Source organism: Mercurialis annua, linkage group LG3 (genome assembly GCF_937616625.2).
Source record: "Mercurialis annua linkage group LG3, ddMerAnnu1.2, whole genome shotgun sequence".
Classification (NCBI taxonomy): domain Eukaryota; kingdom Viridiplantae; phylum Streptophyta; class Magnoliopsida; order Malpighiales; family Euphorbiaceae; genus Mercurialis; species Mercurialis annua.
Genome location: NC_065572.1, coordinates 35,028,813 through 35,050,261, shown reverse-complemented (window position 1 = coordinate 35,050,261; position 21,449 = coordinate 35,028,813). Strand labels below are relative to the sequence as shown.

General features: G+C 33.2%; 3 protein-coding genes across 3 annotated transcripts; 2 read left to right on the top strand and 1 right to left on the bottom strand.

Annotated features, from left to right (window-relative positions):
* Positions 1-9,823: 9,823 nt before the first annotated feature.
* Positions 9,824-12,203, top strand: LOC126672511 (uncharacterized). The gene is made up of 3 exons (XM_050366463.2): positions 9,824-10,006; positions 10,890-11,735; positions 11,822-12,203. Exons 1-3 carry the CDS (start codon positions 9,824-9,826, stop codon positions 12,188-12,190), a joined length of 1,398 nt encoding a protein of 465 aa, XP_050222420.2. The 3' UTR covers positions 12,191-12,203.
* Positions 12,204-13,297: 1,094 nt separating this feature from the next.
* On the top strand, positions 13,298-14,319 carry LOC126674984 (uncharacterized). Its single transcript, XM_050369550.2, has 2 exons — positions 13,298-13,845; positions 13,971-14,319. The coding sequence occupies exons 1-2, from the start codon at positions 13,520-13,522 to the stop codon at positions 14,161-14,163; spliced, it is 519 nt and encodes a 172-aa protein (XP_050225507.1). The 5' UTR covers positions 13,298-13,519; the 3' UTR covers positions 14,164-14,319.
* A 297-nt stretch (positions 14,320-14,616) lies between these two features.
* Positions 14,617-16,670, bottom strand: LOC126672510 (uncharacterized). Its single transcript, XM_050366462.2, has 4 exons — positions 16,225-16,670; positions 15,811-16,119; positions 15,631-15,718; positions 14,617-15,558 (listed from the first exon to the last, which is right to left on the bottom strand). The coding sequence occupies exons 1-4, from the start codon at positions 16,668-16,670 to the stop codon at positions 14,782-14,784; spliced, it is 1,620 nt and encodes a 539-aa protein (XP_050222419.1). The 3' UTR covers positions 14,617-14,781.
* Between the last annotated feature and the right edge of the window lie 4,779 nt (positions 16,671-21,449).

The window sequence follows — 21,449 nt, the reverse complement described above, 5'->3', positions numbered from 1 at the left end:
ATAAAAAGGTGAAACGTTTGGATTTGTTTCGTAACGTTTGTAAACGTTTGGCTTAAATCGCTAAAAAGGTGAAATGTTTGGATTTGTTCGTAACGTTTGTAAACGTTTGGCATAAAACGCTAAAAAGGTGAAATGTTTGGATTTGTTTTGTAACGTTTTAAACGTTTGGCTTAAATCGCTAAAATGAGGAAACATTTGGATTTGTTTCTTAACGTTTGTAAACGTTTGGCTTAAATCGCTAAAAAGGTGAAACGTTTGGATTTGTTTCGTAGCGTTTGTAAACGTTTGGCTTAAATCGCTAAAAAGGGGAAACGTTTGGATTTCTTTCGTATCGTTTGTAAATGTTTGGCTTCAATCGCTAAAAATGTGAAACATTTAGATTTGTTTCATAACGTTTGTATAAGTTTGGCTTAAATCGCTAAAAAGGTGAAATGTTTGGATTTGTTCGTAACGTTTGTAAACGTTTGGCATAAATCGCTAAAAAGGTGAAATGTTTGGATTTGTTTTGTAACGTTTTAAACGTTTGGCTTAAATCGCTAAAATGAGGAAACATTTGGATTTGTTTCTTAACGTTTGTAAACGTTTGGCTTAAATCGCTAAAAAGGTGAAACGTTTGGATTTGTTTCGTAGCGTTTGTAAACGTTTGGCTTAAATCGCTAAAAAGGGGAAACGTTTGGATTTCTTTCGTATCGTTTGTAAATATTTGGCTTCAATCGCTAAAAATGTGAAACGTTTAGATTTGTTTCATAACGTTTGTAAAAGTTTGGCTTAAATCGCTAAAAAGGTGAAATGTTTGGATTTGTTCGTAACGTTTGTAAACGTTTGGCATAAATCGCTAAAAAGGTGAAATGTTTGGATTTGTTTTGCAACGTTTTAAACGTTTGGCTTAAATCGCTAAAATGAGGAAACATTTGGATTTGTTTCTTAACGTTTGTAAACGTTTGGCTTAAATCGCTAAAAATATGAAACGTTTGGATTTGTTTCGTAACGTTTGTAAACGTTTGGCTTAAATTGCTAAAAAGGTGTAACTCTTGGTTTTGATTCGTAAATTTTGTAAACGTTTGGCTTAAATTGTTAAATATGAGAAACATTTGAATTTGTTTCGAAACGTTTGTAAAGGTTTGGTTTCAATCGCTAAAAATGTGAAATGTTTGGATTTGTTTCGTAACGTTTTTGTAAACGTTTGGCTTTCATCGCTAAAAAGGGGAATCGTTTGGATTTGCTTCGTACCGTTTGGAAACGTTCGGTTTAAATAACTAAAACGGTGAAACGTTTGAATTTCTTTCGTAACATGTGTAAACGTTCGGCTTAAATCGCTAAAAAGGTTAAACGTTTGGATTTGTTTCGTAACGTTTGCAAACGTTTGTCTTAAATCGCTAAAAAGGTGAAACGTTTGGATTTATTTCGTAACGTTTGTAAACGTTTGGCTTATATTGCTAAAAAGGTGAAACGTTTAGATTGATTTCGTAGCGTTTGTAAACATTTGGCTTAAATCGCTAAAAAGGGGAAACATTTGGATTTTTTTCGTACCGATTGTAAACGTTTGGCCTAAATCGCTAAAAAGGTGAAACGTTTAGATTTGTTTTGTATTATTTCTAAAAGTTTGGCTTAAATCGCTAAAAAGGTTAAACGTTTGGATTTGTTTCGTAACATCTTAAACGTTTGGTTTAAATCGCTAAAAAGGTGAAACTTTTGGATTTGTTTCGTAACGTTTGTAAATGTTTGGCTTAAATCGCTAATAAGGGGAAACGTTTGGTTTTGTTTTGTTACGTTTGTAAACGTTTGGCTTAAATCACTAAAAAGGTGAAACGTTTGAATTTGTTTCGTAACGTTTGTAAACGTTTGTTTTATATCGCTAAAGAGGTGAAACGTTTGGATTTGTTTCGTAACGTTTGTAAACATTTGGCTTAAAATGCTAAAAAGGGTTTCTTAACATTTTAAATGTTTTGATTAGTTTCTTAACGTTTGTAAATGTTTGACTTAAATTACTGAAAAGGTGAAACATTTGGATTTGTTTTGTAAGCTTTGTAAACGTTCGGCTTAAATTGCTAAAAAGGTGAAACAGTTGGATTTGTTTCGTAATGCTTTAAACGTTTTGATTTGTTTCGAAACGTTTGGATTTTTTTCATAACGTTTGTAAATGTTTGGCTTCAGTCACTAAAATGGTGAAACGTTTGTATTTGTTTCGTAACGTTTGTCTTAAATCACTAAAAATGTGAAACGTTTGGATTTGTTTCGTAACGTTTACCATCGTTTGGTTTAGTTTCGTAACGTTTAGAAATGTTTTGCTTAAATCGCTAAAATGGGGAAACGTTTGGTGTTGTTTTGTAACTTTTGTAAACGTTTGGATTCGTTTCGTAACGTTTTGAAAGTTTGGTTTTAACGTTCGTAAACGTTTGGCTTAAAATCGCTAAAAAGGTGAAACGTTTGGCTTAAATCGATGAAAAGGTGAAACGTTTGGATTTGTTTCGTGCCGATTATAAACGTTTGGCTTATAGTGCTAAAAAGGGGAAACGTTTAGATTAATTTCGTAGCGTTTGTAAACGTTTGGCTTAAATTGCTAAAAAGGGAAAACGTTTGGATTTGTTTCGTACCGATTGTAAACGTTTGGCTTAAATCGCTAAAAAGGTGAAACATTTGGATTTGTTTTGTATCGTTTCCAAAAGTTTGGCTTAAATCGGTAAAAAGGTGAAACGTTTGGATTTGTTTCGTAACATTTTAAACGTTTGGTTTTTTTTCGTAACGTTTTTCGACGTTTGGCTTAAGTCGCTAAAAGGTGAAACATTTGTATTTGTTTCGTAACGTTTGTAAACGTTTGGCTTAAATCGCTAAAAAGGTGAAACGTTTGGATTTGTTTCGTAACGTTTGTTAACGTTTGGCTTAAATTGCTGAAAATTGAAACACTTGGTTTTGTTTCGTATTGTTTGTAAACGTTTGGCTTCAATTATTAAATATGAGAAACGTTTAGATTTGTTTCCCAACATTTGTAAATGTTTGGCTTAAATCGCTAAAAGGTGAAACGTTTTGATTTGTTTCGTAAAGTTTGTATACATTTGTCCTAAATCGCTAAAAAGGTGAAACGTTTGGATTTGTTTCGTAACGTTTGTAAACGTTTGGTTTAAATTGCTAAAAAGGTGAAACGTTTGGTTTTGTTTTGTAACCTTTGTAAACGTTCGGCTTAAATTGCTAAAAAGGTGAAACGGTTGGATTTGTTTCGTAACGTTTTAAACGTTTTGATTTGTTTCGAAACGTTTGGATTTTTTTCATAACGTTTGTAAATGTTTGGCTTTAATCACTAAAATGGTGAAACGTTTGGATTTGTTTCGTAACGTTTGTAAATGTTTGGCTTAAATCACTAAAAATGTGAAACGTTTGGATTTGTTTCGTAACTTTTACCATCGTTTGGTTTTGTTTCGTAACGTTTATAAATGTTTGGTTTAAATCGCTAAAACGGGGAAACGTTTTGTGTTGTTTTGTATTTTTTATAAATGTTTGGATTCGTTTCGTAACGTTTGGATTTTTTTCATAACATTTGTAAATGTTTAGCTTCAATCACTAAAATGGTGAAACGTTTGAATTTGTTTCGTAACGTTTGTAAACGTTTGGCTTAAATCACTAAAAATGTGAAATGTTTAGATTTTTTTCGTAACGTTTACCATCGTTTGGTTTTGTTTCGTAACTATTCTAAACGTTTGGCTTAAATCGCTAAAATGGGGAAACGTTTGGTGTTGTTTTGTAACTTTTGTAAACGTTTTGATTCGTTTCATAACATTTTGAAAGTTTGGTTTTAATGTTTGTAAACGTTTGGATTCAATCGCTAAAAAGGTGAAACGTTTGGCTTAAATCGATAAAAAGGTGAAACGTTTGAATTTGTTTCGTAAAGTTTGGCTGAAATTGCTAAATAGCTGAAACACTTGGTTTTGTTTCGTAACGTTTGTAAACGTTTGGCTTAAATTATTAAATATTAGAAAAGTTTGGATTTGTTTCCCAACGTTTGTAAATGTTTGGCTTAAATCGCTAAAAGGTGAAACGTTTGGATTTGTTTTGTAATTTTTGTAAACGTTTGGCTTAAATCGCTAAAAGGGGGAAACGTTTGGATTTGTTCGTAACGTTTATAAATGTTTGGCATAAATCGCTAAAAAGGTGAAATGTTTGGATTTGTTTTGTAACGTTTTAAACGTTGGCTTAAATCGCTAAAATTGGGAAACATTTGGATTTGTTTCAACGTTTGTAAACGTTTGGCTTAAATCGCTAAAAAGGTGAAACGTTTGGATTAATTCCGTAGCGTTTGCAAATGTTTGGCTTAAATCGCTAAAAAGGTGAAACGTTTGGATTTCTTTCGTACCGTTTGTAAACGTTTGGCTTAAATCGCTAAAAATGTGAAACGTTTGGATTTGTTTCGTAACGTTTGTAAACGTTTGGCTGAAATTGCTAAAAAGGTGAAACTCTTGGTTTTGTTTCGTAAATTTTCCAAACGTTTGTCTTAAATTGTTAAATATGAGAAACATTTGAATTTGTTTCGTAACGTTTGTAAAGGTTTGGTTTCAATCGCTAAAAAAGTGAAACGTTTGGATTTGTTTCGTAACGTTTGTAAACATTTGGCTTTCATCGCTAAAAAGGGGAAGCGTTTGGATTTGTTTCGTAACGTATGGAAACGTTCGGCTTAAATCGCTAAAAAGGTGAAACATGTGAATTAGTTTCGTAACGTGTGTAAACGTTCGGCTTAAATCGCCAAAAAGGTTTAACGTTTGCAAACGTTTGTCTTAAATCGCTAAAAAGGTGAAACGTTTGGATTTATTTCGTAACGTTTGTAAACGCTTGGCTTATATTGCTAAAAAGGTAAAACGTTTAGATTGATTTCGTAGCGTTTGTAAACGTTTGGCTTAAATCGCTAAAAAGGGGAAACTTTTGGATTTGCTTCGTACCGATTGTAAACGTTTGGCTTAAATCGCTAAAAAGGTGAAACATTTTGATTTGTTTTGTATCGTTTCTAAAAGTTTGGCTTAAATCGCTAAAAAGGTGAAACGTCTGTATTTGTTTCGTAACATTTTAAACGTTTTTTTTTCGTAGCATTTTTCGACGTTTGGCTTAAAATGCTAAAAGGTGAAACGTTTGGATTTGTTTCGCAATGTTTGTAAATGTTTGGCTTAAATCGCTATAAAGGTGAAATGTTTGGATTTGTTTCCTAACGTTTGTATACGTTTGGCTTAAATTGCTAAAAAGGTGAAACTCTTGGATTTGTTTGATAACGTTTGTAAACGTTTGGTTTAAATTGCTAAAAAGGTGAAACTCTTGGATTTGTTTCGTAATGTTTGTAAACGTTTGGCTTAAATTGATAAAAATGTGAAACGCTTGGTTTTTGTTTCGTAACGTTTGTTAATTTTGGCTTAAATTGCTAAAAATGTGAAACGTTGGAATTGCTTTGTAACGTTGGGATTTGTTTTGCTACAATCGCTAAAACTCTGAAATTTTGGATTTGTTTCGTAACGTTTGTAAACGATTGGCATAAATTGCTAAAAAGGTAAAACGTTTGGATTTGTTTCGTCACTTTTTAAACGTTTGGTTTAAATTGCTTAAAAGGAGAAACGTTTGGATTTGTTTTGAAACATTTTGTAAAGGTTTGGTTTAAATCGATAAAAATGTGAAACGATTGGATTTGTTTCATAACGTTTGTAAACGTTTGGCTTAAATCACTAGAAAGGTGAAATGTTTATATTTGTTTCCTAATTCGCTAAAAAGCAGAAACGTTTGGATTTGTTTCGTAACATTTTGAAACGTTTGGCTTAAATCGCTAAAAAGGTGAAATGCTTGGATTTTTTTCGTAACGTTTGTAAATGTTTGGCTTAAATAGATAAAAAGGGGAAACGTTTGGATTTGTTTCGTAACATTTGTAAACGTTTGGCTTAAATCGCTAAAAAGGTGAATCTTTTGGATTTGTTTCCTAACGTTTGTAAATGTTTGGCTTAAATCGCTAAAAAGGTAAAACTTTTGGTTTTGTTTTGTTACGTTTGTAAACGTTTGGCTTAAATCACTAAAAAGGTGAAACTTTTGAATTTGTTTCGTAAGGTTTGTAAACGTTAGTTTTATATCGCTAAAGAGGTCAATTGTTTGGATTTGTTTCGTAACGTTGTAAACATTTGGCTTAAAATGCTAAAAAGGGTTTCTTAACATTTTAAGCGTTTTGATTAGTTTCGTAACGTTTGTAAACGCTTGGCTTAAATTATTGAAAAGGTGAAATATTTGGATTTGTTTTGTAACCTTTGTAAACGTTCGGTTTAAATTGCTAAAAAGGTGAAACAGTTGGATTTGTTTCAACGTTTTAAACGTTTTGATTTGTTTCGAAACGTTTGGATCTGTTTCATAACGTCTGTAAATGTTTGGCTTCAATCACTAAAATGGTGAAATTTTTGGATTTGTTTCGTAACGTTTGTAAATGTTTGGCATAAAGCACTAAAAAGGTTAAACGTTTGGATTTGTTTCGTAACATTTACCATCGTTTGGTTTTGTTTCGTAGCGTTTATAAACGTTTGGCTTAAATCGCTAAAATGGGGAAACGTTTGAATTCGTTTCGTAACGTTTTGAAAGTTTGGTTTTAACGTTTGTAAACGTTTGGCTTAAATCGTTAAAAAGGTGAAACGTTTGGCTTAAATCGATAAAAAGGTGAAACGTTCGGATTTGTTTCATAACGTTTGTTAACGTTTGGCTTAAATTGCTGAAAAAGTGAAACACTTGGTTTTGTTTCGTAACGTTTGTATATGTTTGGCTTAAATTATTAAATATGAGAAACGTTTGGATTTGTTACCCAACGTTTGTAAATATTTGGCTTAAATCGCTAAAAGGTGAAACGTTTTGATTTGTTTCGTAAAGTTTGTATACATTTGGCTTAAAGCGATAAAAAGGTGAAACGTTTGGATTTGTTTCGTAACGTTTGTAAACGTTTGGCTTAAATCGCTAAAAAGGTGAAATGTTTGGATTTGTTCGTAACGTTTGTAAACGTTTGGCATAAAACGCTAAAAAGGTGAAATGTTTGGATTTGTTTTGTAACGTTTTAAACGTTTGGCTTAAATCGCTAAAATGAGGAAACATTTGGATTTGTTTCTTAACGTTTGTAAACGTTTGGCTTAAATCGCTAAAAAGGTGAAACGTTTGGATTTCTTTCGTAGCGTTTGTAAACGTTTGGCTTAAATCGCTAAAAAGGGGAAACGTTTGGATTTCTTTCGTATCGTTTGTAAATGTTTGGCTTCAATCGCTAAAAATGTGAAACATTTAGATTTGTTTCATAACGTTTGTATAAGTTTGGCTTAAATCGCTAAAAAGGTGAAATGTTTGGATTTGTTCGTAACGTTTGTAAACGTTTGGCATAAATCGCTAAAAAGGTGAAATGTTTGGATTTGTTTTGTAACGTTTTAAACGTTTGGCTTAAATCGCTAAAATGAGGAAACATTTGGATTTGTTTCTTAACGTTTGTAAACGTTTGGCTTAAATCGCTAAAAAGGTGAAACGTTTGGATTTGTTTCGTAGCGTTTGTAAACGTTTGGCTTAAATCGCTAAAAAGGGGAAACGTTTGGATTTCTTTCGTATCGTTTGTAAATATTTGGCTTCAATCGCTAAAAATGTGAAACGTTTAGATTTGTTTCATAACGTTTGTAAAAGTTTGGCTTAAATCGCTAAAAAGGTGAAATGTTTGGATTTGTTCGTAACGTTTGTAAACGTTTGGCATAAATCGCTAAAAAGGTGAAATGTTTGGATTTGTTTTGCAACGTTTTAAACGTTTGGCTTAAATCGCTAAAATGAGGAAACATTTGGATTTGTTTCTTAACGTTTGTAAACGTTTGGCTTAAATCGCTAAAAATATGAAACGTTTGGATTTGTTTCGTAACGTTTGTAAACGTTTGGCTTAAATTGCTAAAAAGGTGAAACTCTTGGTTTTGATTCGTAAATTTTGTAAACGTTTGGCTTAAATTGTTAAATATGAGAAACATTTGAATTTGTTTCGAAACGTTTGTAAAGGTTTGGTTTCAATCGCTAAAAATGTGAAATGTTTGGATTTGTTTCGTAACGTTTTTGTAAACGTTTGGCTTTCATCGCTAAAAAGGGGAATCGTTTGGATTTTCTTCGTACCGTTTGGAAACGTTCGGTTTAAATAACTAAAACGGTGAAACGTTTGAATTTCTTTCGTAACATGTGTAAACGTTCGGCTTAAATCGCTAAAAAGGTTAAACGTTTGGATTTGTTTCGTAACGTTTGCAAACGTTTGTCTTAAATCGCTAAAAAGGTGAAACGTTTGGATTTATTTCGTAACGTTTGTAAACGTTTGGCTTATATTGCTAAAAAGGTGAAACGTTTAGATTGATTTCGTAGCGTTTGTAAACATTTGGCTTAAATCGCTAAAAAGGGGAAACATTTGGATTTTTTTCGTACCGATTGTAAACGTTTGGCCTAAATCGCTAAAAAGGTGAAACGTTTAGATTTGTTTTGTATTATTTCTAAAGGTTTGGCTTAAATCGCTAAAAAGGTTAAACGTTTGGATTTGTTTCGTAACATCTTAAACATTTGGTTTAAATCGCTAAAAAGGTGAAACTTTTGGATTTGTTTCGTAACGTTTGTAAATGTTTGGCTTAAATCGCTAATAAGGGGAAACGTTTGGTTTTGTTTTGTTACGTTTGTAAACGTTTGGCTTAAATCACTAAAAAGGTGAAACGTTTGAATTTGTTTCGTAACGTTTGTAAACGTTTGTTTTATATCGATAAAGAGGTGAAACGTTTGGATTTGTTTCGTAACGTTTGTAAACATTTGGCTTAAAATGCTAAAATGGGTTTCTTAACATTTTAAATGTTTTGATTAGTTTCTTAACGTTTGTAAATGTTTGACTTAAATTACTGAAAAGGTGAAACATTTGGATTTGTTTTGTAACCTTTGTAAACGTTCGGCTTAAATTGCTAAAAAGGTGAAACAGTTGGATTTGTTTCGTAATGTTTTAAACGTTTTGATTTGTTTCGAAACGTTTGGATTTTTTTCATAACGTTTGTAAATGTTTGGCTTCAGTCACTAAAATGGTGAAACGTTTGTATTTGTTTCGTAACGTTTGTCTTAAATCACTAAAAATGTGAAACGTTTGGATTTGTTTCGTAACGTTTACCATCGTTTGGTTTAGTTTCGTAACGTTTAAAAATGTTTTGCTTATATCGCTAAAATGGGGAAACGTTTGGTGTTGTTTTGTAACTTTTGTAAACGTTTGGATTCGTTTCGTAACGTTTTGAAAGTTTGGTTTTAACGTTCGTAAACGTTTGGCTTAAAATCGCTAAAAAGGTGAAACGTTTGGCTTAAATCGATGAAAAGGTGAAACGTTTGGATTTGTTTCGTGCCGATTATAGACGTTTGGCTTATAGTGCTAAAAAGGGGAAACGTTTAGATTGATTTCGTAGCGTTTGTAAACGTTTGGCTTAAATTGCTAAAAAGGGAAAACGTTTGGATTTGTTTCGTACCGATTGTAAACGTTTGGCTTAAATCGCTAAAAAGGTGAAACATTTGGATTTGTTTTGTATCGTTTCCAAAAGTTTGGCTTAAATCGGTAAAAAGGTGAAACGTTTGGATTTGTTTCGTAACATTTTAAACGTTTGGTTTTTTTTCGTAACGTTTTTCGACGTTTGGCTTAAGTCGCTAGCGGGAAATACCCATTTGATATTGCAAAATTTGATTTCATTCCTAAATAATCAAAACTCTTTTCTTCCTTCCTAATTTGCCGTGTTCTTCTTTATGACCTAAATCCACGGTGACTACACGGGCTGCCACTGAGAACGACGGTAATATCAGAATCGCTGATATGGGTAAGAAATCCGTTGCAAAAAAAGCTTCAAAAAACAAAAAGGTAGTGTCAACCGGAGAAGCTTCAGTTCCTCCATCTCCTGTGCAGTTGAGTAAGAAGAGACATGCAAATGATTCACCTCCGAAATCGAAGAAACACAAAGGCATTTCCAGAACTGAATCCAAGAAATCTCCTCCTAAGGTATGATTTCATTAGTTTATAAGTCAATTAAGAACCTACTGCATTAGAATTGTTTTATGTCTTAAAATAATAAATTGACTCTGTTTATATGATTGTTTGAAAATATGTTTAAGTATGATTGTTTGGAATTATGTTTATATAAAATTGTGGTTAGGTTGGTTGGTAGATAGTTTTGAAGGTACAGTTATGAACTCTATTTTTTTAGGATACTGAAATTTCAGTTTTTGAAGGCTAATTCCTCCATTCTACTGGGTTTGACAATGAAATTTCAGGTTTTGATTTGGTTATTTTTGGGCATTGTATTGAGAGGAATGTTAGAAATTGTTATGAACTCTAAATTACCCTTACTAATTGGCAGCTAAGTAGGATGGACAATTTACTCAATCAACATTCATGTATTGGAAACTTGGCGTTTCAGACACAAAATTGCAATTTTTATTATGGAAAATCTTGAAATAACAATGACTTGACGTCTACGTGTCCATATCTAAGTGTCTTGTTTACAAGTTTCCGAGTCCGTGTTACATAGCTTGGCAGTTTTAGTGTACATTTATGTAGATACTGGGAGACTTTTATGTTGGAGCTCTAAAATTTGAAAGCTTGAAGTGAACCTGAGCCAGCTTAGTGTTGTTTTACTTGCCTTGGAGGTTTATTACCTTAACCTACAAAATGTTACTTTTTGCACTGCTGAATTGGACCAGCAGTTTTACTTTGACAAGCACTATAAATATCTGAAAAAGAGTGCTGTAAATCTGTGTGCATACTATGGGTTTAATTTCTGGCTTTTGTTATTTTCCGAATTCCTATTTTCGTCTGGCTGATGTCAACATGTTCTTTGTGAAATTTTTGATATCTAACTGTTTTCACTCTAATTTCCATACAGCTATGGCAGTTTAAAGTAAGCCGAGAAGATCGTGTTCACTCGAAGATTGATACGCGCATGTCATACGATGTCATTTCTGATATCAAATCGACTCTGACTCCAGGTGAATTGGAAAAGTTTAGACAATCTTGCTTTGGCTACTTTCTTGATATTCCCAAGATCAAAGTGCAAAATCAGATCATACATTGTTTATTGTTGAGGGAGGTGGAGCAGCTAAAGAAGTCTGAATTGTGGTTTGAGGTTGGCGGTCATAGGCTGAAATTCGGAATCGACGAATTTGCTTTGATCTCGGGTTTAAACTGTCAAGGTGACAGCAGTAAGTATGCCTATACAAAAGTTGAAAACGGCATTTTGGATAAGTACTTCAGCGGGCTGCAATCTGTTTCTAAACAGACCCTTCAGGATTTTTTCAAAGCTAGGCGTTGGGAGTCGGAGGAGGATGGGTTTAAGATAGCATTTATGCATTTTTTGCATAACTTCTTGCTTGCTTTACCGAGGACTGCTCGTATCCCTTTGAAGGACTTTGACGTAGTTGATTCGGCTGATTTGAACGACTATCCATGGGGTATTGACGTTTTCAAGTACACGTTTGATTCTTTGTCAAAAAGAGCTGTTCTTAGTCCGGGATCTCTTATTATTGAAGACAACATTTACCAGTATCGACTTCAAGGTTTACCATATGCACTGGTATGTTGGTTCTACGAGTGTTGCCCGGCGGTGGAAAATACCTTTGCTCAGCTAGTGAACAAAGATGCTATCCCGCGGATTCTGAGGTGGCAAGCATTCGTTCCTGCAAAATACATTGATGTTGACAGGGATTTATTTGTTGAGATTGCATCCGATGAGGTTCGTATGTGTTAAATTTTCAATTTTTCAAATGTAATTTATCATTGACTCTGTTTTCATATATGGTGTTCATTTGTTATGTGTAGATGATTTTCCGATCAATTGTTCCAACCCCGGCAGAGATGAATGCCCTTCGTCTAGGTGACTTATTCAAAAAAATTAAGGGAAACGAGGAGGGTTATTGTCCGGCATTTAATATATTGAAGGACGGTGAATCAACGTCGAACACTTCGAATTTAAATGTTATGGAAGAGAGGCTGGAAATTTTGATGGCTGGTCAAAAGACGATTAAGGATGATATAATGGATTTGAAACGTTTATTCACTTCCAAATGTTCCGAACTTTTGACAGTTGTCAATTCATTGAATGATAGGCTAACTCTGATTGGTGATTCTAAAACGGTAATTTGTTTTGATTTATGTATTTTGTACTTTTATCACTTAGAGTTTAGTTAAATATAATTTATGTTATTTCATATTATGTTATTGTAACCTGATGGGAACCTAATGTTAACTCCATATCTATATCAGGTTGAAAGTGAGAAACATGATGTTTCTGATGGCTTGCAGACAAGGGTTGACAAAGGAAAAAAGGTTGTTCTTCCTGCAGAGGACATTTCAGTGAAACCAAGTAAAAATGGTACTTCTATAGTAACGGAACGAGAAGAAAGGGATGGTAGGGAGTCTGTTGTTCCTGTTTCTGCTGATACTAAAGCTACTTCCAGCAAAGAAAGGGATGGTAGGGAGTCTGCTGATGAAGAAGAAGGTGCTGAAAAAGTCGAATTGGAAGATTTGGTTTGCGAGAAGGCTGTACTTGAAGGCAAGGATGACCGTGGTGAACCTTGTGTTATTGTTTCTTCCGAACACGTTGATGTTATCTCTCCGAATTTTGAGGTATATTTAATAATTTGATATTAAGCTGTTTTGATTAACTATATTAATTTGTTTATTGTCAATTTACTAGGTTTCGCGACAAAGCGAGTTGAATTTAAAATCTCCACCATATGACACCATCAATCAGACTAAAAAAAATGCAAGTGAATCGATTGCTGAATTCAAATCAAAGGAGGTATTGTTTGCTTTAAATTATATTTATAGTTTAATTTTATAGTTTACTTACTGTATCCTCTCTTATGTTTTTGGTAGTCTGGTCCTTCTTCAAGCCGCTTCATACCGACGCAAACTGGTTGTAAAGTCCGTATTTGTCCATTTGATGCTAATCACATTTTATTCAGTGATGCTACCAAACAAAACATCATTCAGAATTGGCTGGAAGAAGGACGTCCTAAAGGGGCCAAGTTCGTATCTCGACTAACTTTTTTCAGTTCTGTTTTAATGCTCACTTATTTAATTTTTTTTTCTTTGTTTGTTTAGAAGACAAAGCTGGATATACGATCCAAAGATTGATAAATTCCATCCTCGTCTTTCTCTTGGCGTGGTTGATATTGAAACGAAATCCTGGTTTTACCATCTCTACCACGTTGGAAAGCCTCTTGAGTGTTCTGTAAGTAAATCCTGTTTTAATGCTCATTTAGTTAATAACATTGTTGTGACTGTATGGCTACTTAACCTTGAATTTTGTTTATTTGGCAGCATGTAGATGTTCTCTTTTATTATCTGAGAAAGAAAATAAAATCTGGATGTGCTGCAAACAGTAGATGTACGTCAACTGATAATTTTTTTGATCGGCGTATTCAAACTCTCTACACAGCATACAAGAAAAAGCAAGATGTGTCACTTGTTTCTTTGAAACATACAGTGGCTATCTACATTAAAGGTGGTGCTATGCGTTGCAATACGAATTGGGCTGATGTTGACGATGTTCTTTTTCCGATCAATTGTGTTAACGATTGGCATTGGATTTTGGCTCGCCTGAATTTCAAGGAACGATGCATCTATATCTACAATTCGTTGAGGTCGGCGCAAAATGACAGATCAGCAACTGAATATGTTACTTCCTACAGTGTGTTACTTCCACTATTCCTTCAAGCTACCAATTTTTATGATTCTCGAGATGACATCGATACTACTGCCGGTGCTTATGAGGGAAAGAGAATAACTGATCCGTTCAGAATAGAGATTGTGGAAAACATGCCTATCCAAAATGATGTGTAAGTCTATAATTTGTTTTTAACTTTAGTTGGTTGGGTTATATTAAAGAGTTATGGTGACAGAATAGGAACCTAATGTCAACCTTGTTTCTTATGTTTTTTTATTTTTTTCTCACTTTTCGTAGTGATTGTGGAGTTCATATGTTTTCCGCTGCTGAGTTCTTTGTTGATGGGAAAGTTATGGGGCATGATTATGATGTCAAAGAACACCGTGCTCGTTACGCTTCGTCATTATATTTGTATGCTCGTTGGAAGGAAAGCTCTTCTTGTGTTAGTGAAGATGAGGGTCCTCTAAAACTCAAGAGAACATCTGCCTAGGGAGTGAAGAGGAAGCTAATTTATGGAGGTTCAAGATGAAGAATGTTATTGATTTTTGTTTGTAAAGAAAGTCTCCTTTTTGTCACACTTTTATTTTGCTTGGAGGACATAAATGTCCATTTATTTCTTATTTGAAGTCTATTTTAGAGTATTTGTAAAAACAGGTAGTTACAATATGTGTAGTGTTTTAGCAAATTTCCGCAAAATTGTGAATTGTCAATAGTTATATTAAAAGGCAGGAGTTCAATTCTATTTTTTTGTTCTGTTCTATAGTAGAAGTACAAAATTGAGAAAAAATAATTGGTATTACACCAAACCTTAAAATCAAACTAAACCAAACGAATCAATTGAATGTTTGGCTGATATCTCATATATAATTCCATACGTTCAAACTCGATGTGTGTCTAATATCTCGACGAGTTTTCATCAACACATCGAGTTTCTGCTATCCAGTTTTCCACAAATTTCATGTTGGGCTGCATAACTACTGCCATAAAACACCAAAATTCTACAATCTACATTCAAGGCAATATAAAAAAGCATCTCTCAGTAAAATTCATACTTTCAAACAAGCTACAAGAATCCAAAAAGAGTTCAATAAGCGGTAAATTTCAGTCACTAATCATCGTCTTCGTCTTCATTGTCACTGTCATTTGAGTCTTCTAGTACATCAGTGTCGGCATCATCATAATTGATCGTAGTATCATCCTCCTCATCGCTAGAATAAATCGGGTTTGAGTTTTGACCTTGAAACATTTGACCAACATCAACTTCATCCGGTAATACATCTATAGGATGCAAGAGTTCCAAATTTTCACCACCATTTTGATCGACTTCATGACTATTATCTGCCTCGTATTGCTGATAGGGCTCATCATTCAATATTGAATCTTCATTGCACACTTTTTCCTTTTCTGGCACATCAAATATATTCCTGTGAAATGATTTTTGCACAATTTTCCAATGACCTCCATTTTTCATATCGCTGACATAAAAAACCTGTTGTACTTGAGAACTCAACACGAAAGAATCACATGTATACCATTTACGGCTCACATTAACAGAAACTAAGTTGCCATCTGTTTTAATTCCATTTTTATCGCCAACATCCCACCAATCACATTTAAACAAGAAAACATGATTCCCATTAACATATTGGAGGTCAATGATATCTGTTAGCACACCATAAAACTCGATTTCTTTCGACTTATGCTCTCCCGTAACTGAAACTCCATTATTTTGAGTCCGACGAAAATTATCACGCTCAACTGTGTGAAACCTAACTCCATTGACAATTATCCCACTGTACCTAGCAATTCGTATATCAGGACCTAATCCCAACGCATATATATGATCTGTTGCTGCAACCAAACCAGTAGCACGTAAGCGTCCAACCTGAAAAATAAGTTTAATGGTGAAATTAGAGGCATAATTCAATATTTAGTACTTTTATAGCATCATACTTACACACTCCTTGAACCAACTGGCAAATCCTGCCTGGTGTCTTTTTTGCACATCTATAACACTTTCCTTTTGTAATTCCTCAATGTGAATCCTGCACAACGTTTATAAAATTAGATAAAAAGTGTAAAATAAAGCTATTTTGAAACTCTAAAGTCTTTGTTTTTTCAAAATAAAATAACTTACTTAAGATATTCATCAACATCCTCACAATTGTTAAGCACATACCACTGCAATTTTTCAAAATCAGAATGGGATAGCGTTTTATATTCTGTAGCTCCTAAAGGTCTTGCATTGTTTGAAAATATGGAAAATCCATTTTCCACTCCTATTTGCACAGGAAAATTATTTCTCTCAACGCGATTATATATTGTCTCAACACCATGAAAATACAGTGAACAAAAGTTCAAACATTCTTTAGTGATATACGCTTCAGCAATTGAACCCTCCGGTCGAGCTAAGTTACGTACATAATTTTTCAAAGTACGTAAGAACCTGCACAACAAATTTGTTGTAAATGTGAATAAACCATATAGATATATAAAAATTAGTTAAAACTGCAGCAAGAAAACTAAAAATAAAATTTCCTTATCAACTAACCTCTCAATAAAGTACATCCACCTATAGTGAACAGGGCCTCCTAATTCTACTTCACGTGGCAGATGAATTGCCAAATGCATCATTACCACGAAAAAAGATGGAGGATATATCATCTCAAGTTTACATATTATCAAAATGATATCGCTCTGCAACTTTTTAACTGTAGATCTTTTTAAAGTCTTCGAACAAAGCTCCTTAAAGAAAGAGCTCAACTCTGATAATGCAGTGTAAACCTCACTACGCAAAGACCCACAAATTGATGCTGGAAGTAACCGTTGCAAGAATATATGATAATCATGGCTTTTCATCCCCATAACTTTGCAGTCCTGAACACTTACACATCGAGAAAGATTGGAAGCATATCCGTCTGGCAACCGGATTGACTGCAACCATTCGCAAAACTTTCTCCTTTCAGGCTTCGGTAATGTACAACAAGCAAGTGGCATAAAAAATTTATTTCCCTTTTGCTGTAAATGTAACTCTTTTCTTATACCCATTGCTTCTAAATCCATTCGAGCCTTAATGTTATCCTTAGATTTTCCATCAATATTCATCAACGTACCCAATATATTTTCACATATATTCTTCTCAATATGCATTACATCTAAATTATGACGTAATTTTAATGTTTTCCAGTAAGGCAATTCAAAGAATATACTTCTCTTTGTCCAATTGAGCTCTTCAGGACCACGTGCATGCTTTTTTTGGTTAGGTGTCTTCCCAAAAACAAGGCTTTTTGGAAGCAAATCTAATTGCCTTAGAACTTCATCTCCTGACAACTCTTCAGGCTTTGACCCGTGCTCTGGTTTGCCATCAAATTTTCTGCTTTTTCTCCAAGAATGTTGGGCATGTAAATATCTCCGATGACTCATGTAACATTGCTTCACTCCATTTTTTAATGTTAGCGAACACGTCCACTTATTACACACAGGACATGCCAATTTTCCTTTTGTGCTCCATCCAGATAACATTCCATATGCTGGAAAGTCATTTATTGTCCATAATAATGCAGCATGTAATTGAAAATTCTTACCGCTATATGCATCATATGTTGTCACACCGGTCTCCCATAACTCTTTTAACTCATCAATTAATGGCCTTAAATATACATCGATATTATTTCCGGGAGATTCCTTACCAGGAATAAGCAAAGATAACATCAAAAAATTCTCCTTCATGCATTTCCATGGTGGTAAGTTATATGGCGTCACAATCACCGGCCACATGCTATAACTCGTGCTCATATTTCCAAAAGGGTTAAATCCATCACTAGCAAGCCCAAGTCGCACGTTACGAGCATCTTTGCCAAACCAAGCATATTTCTGGTCAAAATCTTTCCATTCCGTAGCATCAGCTGGATGTCTAATCGTATCATCATCTACACGTTTCTCCTTATGCCACCTCATATTTTCACCAATATCTTTAGACATAAATAACCTCTGAAGTCTAGGTACTAAAGGGAAGTGTCTAAGAATTTTTTGAGCAATCTTCTTGCGTTTTCCGAAACCTAATTTCCATCTAGGGGCCTTACAAGTTGGACACGTGTCAAGATTTTCATTTTCCTTCCAAAATAGCACACAATCATTTACACAAGCATCAATAGTTACGTAACCGAGTCCTAAATCACGCATCAATTTTTTAACCTCATAACTTGAGCTTGGAAGGGTTTCTCCTCTCGGGAGTGCATCCTTGAACAACTCCAAATTCGAAAAAAATGACTTATTACTAGAATTTGTGAGTGCTTTGATATTAATCATCTTAAGAAGAAAAGAGAGCTTTGAATATTTTTGACTTTCTGGATATAGTTCACAATGAGAATCATTCCACAATTTAGCAAATTTTGCTACTTCTCCTTCTAGCATGTTATTATCTTGATTGGGAAGTCTGTCTTCCATGTCGGTGTCCATAAAAGTTGCATTACACATATCATCTAACATTTCTGAAACATCATTTCCACTATCCTCCAATTCATTGTCCGAATTAATAGAGCCATCTAAACTATCACGAGGTTGAGAAGTCTCACCATGGTGCACCCAGTTTGTGTAGTTTTCACTAATTCCATATTGATATAGATCCATTTTTACTTCTTGCAATGGCTTCAAATAAATATTGATGCAGTTCTTGCATGGACATCGAACTCTGCCATTTGAATCAGTAAAGTCTTTTGCAACATTCAGAAAATTTTTGACCCCTTGAATATAACATGAACTAAATCGGTACGACGTCATCCAACTTTTGTCTGATGGCGTCCCTTTAATACCAAAATAATATATTAGGCAACATCAATATTTGGTACAAATCTATCAATTGAAAATATAATTAAAACTTACCCATTACAAATCAGATACCGTTAGCTATTTTAAAAATATATCCAATTTCTTTCCCTGAACTACCTGCAGTTCTAAAACAAGGCTAACATTTGGTTAGTGTTACTGTTAAAACATACTCGAGGTCAGCCTATATAGTCGACGAATTTTTAAACTTAACTCGAGTTTATACGTCGTTTGCAATGTTAAACTCGATGTCATGCTTAATATTCGACGAGTTACATCCTTAACTCGACTTTTTTATCTCTGTCAAAGCACAAACTTGATGTAAGTCTTAATACTCGACGAAATGGAAGCAAAACCTCGAGTTCTTGATTTTACTGAGCTAATAAACTCGAGAATAGGTGATAAGTCGTCGAGTTTTAAGCCCGACCTCGAGTTTGTACGAATCAGTTAAAAAATTAAATTATCAATTGAACAAATAAGCAATTTGAATGTGAAATTCATCCTACATTAATCAATTTAGTCTCTTTTCATAAGTTAAAAAATACCTGGACAAATAAGCATCAACAAACACAAATCAATGAAAGTGCGGCGGCGTGAGAAGCGTACAAACGTATGGAATTGATGCGGTAGTGTGGTGTCAATATTCAGCAAAAAAAGTTTTTCCCTAATGAAGAGTGCTTCGATTAACCTAATTTGGATATTTGAATCTTAATTGTCATATACCTTTTTTTATCAAAATAAAATATAATTTCATAACCCATTTAAACCTGTTATCATTTTTTTTTTTCAATTCCATGGTGACAAAACATTTATTAATCACAATATCATTTAATTTCGCTTAATTGCTGAAAAATAAAATTATTCACAATATTTTTACATATTATGATAAAATTTATTTTATCATAATAACTGTATTTTTAATATACAGTGACAAAACAATTTTTGTCAAAACCCATTGTCACAACAAACACAATTAATTGGTATAGTGACAAAAATATTAGACACAATATTTAATTATCACAACATTATATAAGTTTAATTAATTGCTGAAAAATAAATTCGTTACTAAAGTCTTTAAATATTATGCTAAAATTTATTTTTTCATTATAACTGTATATATTTTCTATTTTACCATTTATTTTCTGCAATTAGTTTTTCTTTCTCTATTTTGTGTGTATTTTGTGTTTCATAAGGTTGACATATGGTCAATAAACGGTTTATTTACGGTTATTATAACTATAGTTTAAAATACAGGCACAAAACATTTGTTTTGGCAAATTACTTTGTCACAACAATATATTTACTTTTTTATATAGTGACAAATAAATATGACACAATAAATATTATAACTGTCTTTTTAAAATATCGGAACCAAACATTTGTTTTGGCAAAATATTTTGTCAGAAAAAAAAATTTACTTTTTTTATTGACAAATAAATTTGACACAATAAACAGTAGTGGAAAGAGTTTATGTTTGTGTTTTATAAGGTTGACATACGGTTGACATCAGGTCCATATGCAGTCGTTATAACTGTAGGTTTAAAATACGAAAACAAAACATTTGTTTTGGCAAAATACATTGTCACAAAGACATATTTACTTTTTTATAAGTGACGAAAATATTTGACACAATAATAATTTATTACAATATCTTTTATTGGCAAAATACTTTGTCACAACAAACGTAATTAAATTTTATAGTGACAAAATATATCTAATTGCTGCAAAATAAAATTTGTCACAACTTTTTTAAATATTATGATAAGAATAATTTTGTCATAATAAAAATATTTTAAATTACGGCGACAAAACATGTTTTTGTCAAAATAGTTAGTCACAACAAACATAATTATTTTTTATAGTGACAAAAATGGTTGACACAATATGTATTTGTTGCAATATCATTTCATTGAACTCTCATTGTGACAAAATAATTTTTTTTGTCACAACTAACCTATTTATTATGACAAAATATAGTTTGTCACATATTTTTTTGTCACAAGAAGCCAAATTTTTTGTAGTGCTAAGACAGAAAGCTATTGAAAGAACATGAAAGAACAATGATACTACGAGAGGCAGATCAAAGTAACATGAAGAATGGTTATAGCTATTGACAAGGATGGGCTACAAAACTAATCTACGAATTTGGAAATTGGATATAAAATTTTAAATGAAGGAAAAGTGACACTAACTAGAAAAAGGAATGAAGTCAAAGGATCGAGAAATAAGATACGCCAGGGAAGATAAATGCTAAACATATCAAGTAATGCCAAGAGTGCATTCAACTTCATGAGATTAGGAAATCATGAAGTGTGAAAAGGAAATATGGTTTTAGACGATACAAGTTTAGGAAAACATATACAGACAGCACAATAAAGACAAACGTTCAAAAGAGATTTGACTTATGATACAAGATCATGAAGTCAATAAGTTAACCAAGCAGAGTGTCGACAAGAAACAAGGACATAACATCATTTCATTCTATGATCAACTAGAGTGAAGTTATACATTATAATAAGATACATAACAATAAGAGAAAGGATATAAGAGTAAGATTAGTAGGAATATATGAGAAATAATTACTTTGGAAAAGTAATTTATGTAATGCAAACAAGGAACCTTGCTACATGCAAGCAAGTGAAAAAAAAAACCCGTCAAGAAGCGACGACACACATGATTTCAAAGAACATGAGGAGTTATAAAGATGGAAATTTGTAGTATGCACAAGAAATGAAGTCGCCAAAACTTGCGAGTAAAGTAGTAAGAGAATAAAGAACAAGATTGTCAGTAATTCCAGTAAAAAGAGCGACTGCGGTACGCCATAAGCAGGGCACTTACTTTCAGTAAGTGAATTGAACCACACAAAGAAGAGAATCTACCATAAGAAATCTAAAAAGGATTAGTGGTAGTCGTGTCCAAACGACGTCAAATATATGGAAAAGGAGTAAGCGT